The sequence below is a fragment of the Natrix helvetica genome (genome assembly GCF_964273705.1).
Source record: "Natrix helvetica genome assembly, chromosome: 12".
Taxonomy (NCBI): Eukaryota; Metazoa; Chordata; class Lepidosauria; order Squamata; family Natricidae; genus Natrix; species Natrix helvetica.
This window is the reverse complement of record NC_138556.1, coordinates 18,056,457-18,063,232: the sequence shown is the minus strand read 5'-3', so window position 1 is coordinate 18,063,232 and position 6,776 is coordinate 18,056,457. Positions and strand designations below refer to the sequence as shown.

Sequence of the window (6,776 nt, the reverse complement as noted above, 5' to 3'; positions counted from 1 at the left end):
TACAGTGATATAGGGTTTCCTGCTTGAGCAAGGGGTTGGACTAGAAGACCTCCAAGGCAGTGGTGAAATTACCGGTTCTGTGGGCGTGGTTGGTGGGCATGGCAGGGGAAGGATACTGCAAAATCCCCATTCCCTCCCACTCCAGGGGAAGGATACTGCAAAATCTCCATTCCTTCCCTACTCCAGGGGAAGGATACTGCAAAATCCCCATTCCCTCCCGATCAGCTGGGACTCGGGAGGCAGAGAATAGATGGGGGCGGGGCCAGCCAGAGGTGGTATTTGCCGATTCTCGAACTACTCAAAATGTTTGCTACCAGTTCTCCAGAACTGGTCAGAACCTGCTGAATTTCACCCCTGACCTGAACCCTTCGTAGAAATCCAGAATATCAGGAATAAACTTTTAGGAAGTCTTCTCCTTGAATGTCACCCCCCCCCCCCCCAGGTTAGAGACAACCCTGAACAGTTTCTTCCCAGAAAGCATAGCCCAGAAACCCTTTCCATTAAACACAAAAAGCCAAACATTTCTTCTTCTTTTTTTGGTGAGGCCTGCAAAAAATCAACTCCACTCCCCCCCCCCCTTCCTTTGCTCCAACTTCTGCCAAGTTGGAGGCAGGACTTTCTAATATTATTAATGTTTTTGGAATGCGTAGCCCTGTCTGCGCTCAATGCAATATTTGCAGAGGTTTTCCTCCCGAAAGATCGCAAGAGAGCAAACGGGGGAAGCTTGGAAAAAGGTAAAAAGAAAGAAAACCATATTCCTTTTCCTGTCTTAAATTCAGGAACCTTGTCGTTAAAAGGGCTTATTTTCTGAGAGGGCTCTTTCTCCCCCCCTGCCCTCTGAAAGCTGTTTCTGGTTTTCCTCGGATTTCAGTTGCTCCCCCTTGCCGAGTGAACGACGCTGCTTCAGGGCCAGGGATTGTGAAACTGGGAGAACGAAAACATCTGGGCTGATGGTAGGTTTTTTTTTTTGCATAGCGTATTTGAGGGAAGAGGGTAATGGCTGCAAAAATTAGAGGGAAGGTAGTAAGGATTACTCGGGAGCAGAAAAAGAACGGAATGAAATTTGCTTCTTTTGGGGGTTCTAACAGAGAACGAACCAAACTTGGTAAAGTTTGCCTAGGGATTCTTTATTTTATTTTATTTTTTATTTTATTTTAATATAAACAATCCATCTTCCAAATATTTTGTGCAACAACAGTTTCTTCTTTTAGACACAGTCATCCTTTTTACGGTAACACGCATCTTCAGTTAGACAAATGCTAATTGGCCGAAGATATTTCTTCACAACAGAATTGTGAGATCAGCGTGGCACTTCAACAAGATGACGAAAGAAGCACACTAATTAGGAATAGATTATTATTTCTCACTCTTGGTGACTTTAAGATGTGTGGACTTCCATTCCCAGAATTTCCCAGCTGGGGAATTCTGGGAATTGAAGTCCACACATCTTAAAGTTGCCAAGATTGAGAAACTGTGGTTTATGGGGATGCTTTCTTGAGTCTATGGGTTTGTAGGGCTAAACCAGAGTTGATTAATTAAGCAACACAGGGTTGGATTCACACAACATGAGGGCAACATGGAAATAAACATCATGATGTGAAAACCTTAAAGTAGGAGATCTGGTAGAGGAAAATTATAAATTGGATGCTATGTTATGCTATGCATAAACAGAGGGATAGAATCAAGATCACGTGAAGTGTTAATACCACTTTTATAAGGCCTTGGTAAGGCCACATTTGGAATACGGCATTCAGTTTTGGTCACCACGATGTAAAAAAGATGTGGAGACTCTAGAAAGAATGCAGAGAAGAGCAAGGAAGAGGATTAGGGGACTGGAGGCTAAAATATATGAGAAACGGTTGCAAGAACTGGGCATTTCTAGTTTAATGAAAAGAAGGACCAGGGGAGACATGATAGCAGTGTTCCAATATCTCAGGGATTGCCACAAAGAAGAGGGAGTCAAACTATTCTCCAAGGCACCTGAGGGCAGGACAAGAAGGAATGGGTGGAAACTAATCAAGGGGAGAAGCAACTTAGAACTGAGGAGAAATTTCCTGACAGTTAGAACAATTAATCAGTGGAACAGCTTGCCTCCAGAAGTTGTGAATGCCCCAACACTGGAAGTTTTTAAGAAGATGTTGGATAGCCATTTGTCTGTAATGGTATAGGGTTTCCTGTATAGGCAAAGGGTTGGTTTAGAAGACCTCCAAGGTCTCTTCCAACTCTGCTATTGTATTATTGTTACTTAAGATCCATGTCTTGGCCTAGACAGTCTATGCAAAGGACTTATTTCGTAATCACTTTAAAAATGTGAGGATCTTTTCTTGATTAAAATTCAGTGGAAAGGTTGAAGGACATCCGGATAAGAAACAAATAGATCTATTAGGAAATAACACCAGAGACAGTCTGTCCTTCCCAGCTGCAATATATTTTTGATGGTCATAGTTATCACTTCTTCCATCCAGTGTTGCCAGAGTGATTTCTTGCAGTCATGCAACACAAGTTGAGCATGAATTTGCTATCACGTACAATTTTGGGACAGAAGTCTTGATGCCAGATTTGTTAGATTACACTAGTGGCCAAAATTGTGGTAACCTTTTGGGAAAAGTGTACAGTATTTTAGAGGTTTGATGGCTAATATCCCCACTTTTTTGGGGGGGGGGAGCAGTACCATAAACTTATACATCAATGGAAAGATAATTTAAGCAAGAATGCAATGCCATAACTTTTATGAAGGATTTGCTGTTAGAACAGCAGTTATAAAGAAGAAAATTGAAACACATAGAAAAAACGAGATATACAAAAATTATCACCATGTCAGTTAATACTTAGTTGGGTAACCTTTAGCATGAATTACGGCCTTACAACGTCTTCCCATGGAATGAACCAAGTCTTTTAGTTCTGCAGCTGTTATAATGTGAAACCAAGATTGCATGATTGCTTCTATTAACTGGGTTTTATTACTGGCTACATTTGGCTATAACTGTTCATAGAATACAGAAAATTAAACAGACTTTGTTGCATTAGATTCTTGATTAAATTATCTTTCCCTTCATATATAATTTTATGGTACTACTCCGGGGTGAAATGCTACCAGTTCAGGCCGGTTTGTCCGAATGGTAGTAAAAAAAATGCTTAACAAAGTAAAAAAAAGTTCCATTGATCAACTGTGGTATTTGATGGTAGGAACTTTTAAAAACTTTTTTTTCGCATTTGGGGTCCGTTTTTGTTCCCAGGAGGCTTCCCTGAGGCCTGCGAGGCAAAAAACGGGGGCTGGGGGGGGGTTCTGCGAAAGAAAGAAAGAAAAAAAGAAAGAAAGAAAGAAAGAAAAGAAGGAAGGAAGGAAGGAAAGAAAGAAAAGAAGGAAGGAAAGAAAGAAAGGGAAAAAGGAGAGGGAGGAAGGACCACAAACCTGGCACTAGACACACCTTCAGAGGATACCTTGAAAGAGCACAGCAATCCAGGACTGGAAGGGACCTGGAGGTCATCTAGTCCAACCCCCTGCTCCAGCAGGACATTGTTAAAGTGAGTTTCTGTCTTTTGACACCCCGTCACATAACTACATAGCACGCCCACCCAGTCACATGCCCCCCCACCAAGCCATGCCCACAGAAATGGCAGGAATTTTTTTTAAGATTTCACCACTGTACTACTCCTTCCTAAAGAAAAGTGGCGTTATTAGTCATCAGACCTCAAAAATACACTTTTTCCCAAAAGGTTTCCACAATTTTGGGCGCTACTGCACTAAACGCCAGGTTGGTTCTCTCCACTCGATGAAAGAAAGACCTATCAGGTGGTGCCCCTGTACAGCCTCAGGTGAGGTCTCCCACTTATAGGCCAATGGTTGGATTGGACCAGATCTTAGAAGTACAGAAGATAATCTCTACTGTTCTTGTTTTTGCAGCTAAATGGGTAGAAAGCAATGGATCCCTTCACCTGCTTACTAACCGCACTGCTGTTTGTGGGGATGCAGAGCTGCCCGGAGGTGTGCCGGTGTGTAGCAAAGCAGAAATACGAGCGTTATGTTGCAGACTGCTCTTATCAAGATCTCCAGAGGGTTCCTCAGAACTTCTCCTCCAACACCACCACCCTCACCCTGTCTGTCAACTACATTGCCACCCTGGGCGAAGGATCCTTCACCAACATGGCCAAACTGCAAGGTTTGTGGCTCTCCTACAATGAGATTGGGGCCGTCGCTGTGGGTACCTTTGCCTTTTTGGTGCATCTCCGCGCTCTTGACCTCAGCCACAATCAGATTATGAATTTCCCCTGGGGAGACCTATCCAACCTCACATCTCTGCAACTGCTGATGCTCAGCAACAACCATCTGGAGAAGATCCCTCCGGAAGCCTTCCGATCCCTTAAGGATCTCCGATCCCTCTGGCTGAGTGACAATCGGCTGGCTTCTCTCTCGGACGGGACCTTCAGCCTCATGCCTAAGTTAGCTCAGCTTCAAATCAACAACAACCCCTTTGACTGCACCTGTAAAATTTGGTGGTTGGATGGCTGGCTGCAGAGCACGCCGGTTTCCATTCCAGAGAAGAAGTCCATCACATGTGCCACTCCGGAGAAGCAGAAAGGTCTCGTTCTTGGGAGATCCTTGAAGCTAGACTGCACCCTTCCATCGGTGCAGTTGGTCTATCATTCCAGCTTGGGAGACAGCAAGTTGCAGGATGGGCTCACCCTTCAGTTGCATTGCAACGCCGTGGGTAAACCCCCGCCGAAGATCAGGTGGAAAATCCAGACCATTGATCAACATGTGGTCATCGAAGGGCCCAACGTTGAAAGAGAAGAGGATCTAGACTCTGCAGGTTCCTCACAGAGCAGGGGGCGCTTCCTGGTCTTCAAAAACGGATCTATGGCGGTCACCAAATTCAGCAAGGCCAGCGAAGGCATTTATACCTGCCAGGCCTATAACGACGTTGGCTCTCGTGAGGCCTTCGTCCACGTAGCTTTGGCTGGCTCGGAGAAGCCTACCACTTTCCTCAAGAACCATCTCCAAGCCAGCAAGAACCCAAACAAAACGTGCGACACGAAGGAAGTCCTGACACCTGGAGAAAATGTGAAGTTTGTCTATTTGACTCCTACCATGCCCAAGACGGTTTGCAATGGAGGAGCGCCACGCCGGTTGGGTTTCTGGAGCTTATTTCTGTTCTGCTTGCTTGCCCGTTACAGCTAAGACGTTCGCAGCCTGGCATCGGGTAGAAAAGTCCGATTTCCTTCTGTAGGACGACCCACGGCAGCTCTTAGTTTAGGCTAAAAGTTTCACACTTCGGTTCTAGCCGAAGAATCTTGATCTGAACTGGGGCAGGATTCCCCATATTCTCGAGTAAGAAAAGAAACAGTTAGACAGGTGGACAATGAAAAAAAGAAGAAAAAAACCCAAAATAACGACAGGCAATCCTTTGATTAGATGAATAGAAGCAATCCAAAACATTGCAAGGATTTGAAAGTCCAGAACTTTCTCGGAAAAAAATAAAGAGAGGGGGTTGGAAGGTGACCTCTTGAGGATGCTTATCTTGACTTGGTTGAAATGGTGGAGAACTTTCAGATATGTAAGCTCAACCTTGCCAGATACAGAGTAGGATGAGAAAGTAGAACTTAGAGATTTCGGCCTACGATTCTGAGTTCTGACTGTTGCACCTGCCACAATTTAAATCTCTAACTAGCAATGGTCCTTGGCTCCATTTGTTGAGAAAGGTATAATTTTTATTAGAGATCAAGTGTATTGCGGTATTGCAGTATCTCCAGAATGGAGAATCGCATACCAAAATCTGTAAGGACTATTTCCCCCCACCACTTAATTGTCTCTCACTGCCCACTTGCCACAGGCAAGATGCTTTCATAACAGTCAGTTCAAGCATAGTTTGGCATGCAGCTCCCTCCTTCTTGCAGCTGGGTGACCTTGAGGCAGCATCTTAAGGAGACACAGCACTTACTTTGGTTTCCCCAAGCATTCCCCCTCTTCACAGTTCATGGAAGTCTGTTACCACAAAGCAACGAAGCGCAAGCCAGCGTAAGGTGGTTACACCGACAGTCTCTTCTAAAACATGCTGAGGAGATGCACGCAAAGGATGGACTACACATTCTCCAGCTTGGGAAATGGAAAAATCTAGCTACAGTCTTCCAAATCAAAGGTGTTGTATTTCTGGAAGTCTTCTTCTATTCTTGCTCTCTGATCTTTTAAACAGGTGAGACTTGGAAAAGGTCTTTTGTGGCAAACCAGAGGCTGTACAAGGACCAGACTACAAACACATCCTTCTCTAGCCAACTTTATTATTATTTTTTTGAAGTCCCAACATCGGCGAAACAACTTCCCCATCAAATGCATCCTTCCAGCATTGGACTTCCAGCAGGCCAAGAGAGATGCCTCTGAAGTGCAGGAGAAGAAGAAGACGACAAGAGCACACCTTCTCCAAGAGACTAACAATGACGTTTCATTTATTACTCAGCGTAGTAGCAATCAGGTTTCTGTATTCTTTAATTACTCTACGGTCACCAGGTGGGCGGAAGTCCTCTGGCCAGCTCCTGAAACTGGAGCTATTTTAAATTTAAAGGAGATGGGCGGGAACCCTAAGAATGAGGAGAAGCCACTCTATAACTGGACACGAAGAGGGATTGTCAAAAAGACACAACTATGTAGAGGCTTTCTCAATATAACCTATCAGAACTGGAGGGATTAAAAAGTCTGAGATGTGTTTTTTCTTTCTTGTGCATATATTTTGATTGTCCAGCTCCTCCTCCTCCTCCTCCTCCTCCTCCTCCTCCTCCTCCTC

At 44.4% G+C, this 6,776-nt stretch overlaps 1 protein-coding gene across 2 annotated transcripts; it reads left to right on the top strand.

The window, feature by feature from the left end:
• The first annotated feature begins 596 nt into the window (after positions 1–596).
• Positions 597–6,763, top strand: LOC309398111 (immunoglobulin superfamily containing leucine-rich repeat protein-like). 2 transcript variants are annotated; one of them, XM_081964672.1, is made up of 3 exons: positions 597–734; positions 872–953; positions 3,905–6,763. In XM_081964672.1, the coding sequence occupies exon 3, from the start codon at positions 3,923–3,925 to the stop codon at positions 5,177–5,179; it is 1,257 nt and encodes a 418-aa protein (XP_081820798.1). In that variant the 5' UTR covers positions 597–734; positions 872–953; positions 3,905–3,922; the 3' UTR covers positions 5,180–6,763. The 2 variants fall into 2 exon arrangements, with proteins under 2 accessions (XP_081820798.1, XP_081820799.1); XM_081964673.1 differs by lacking the exon at positions 872–953 and having other exon boundaries at positions 645–734.
• The last annotated feature ends 13 nt before the right edge of the window (positions 6,764–6,776 follow it).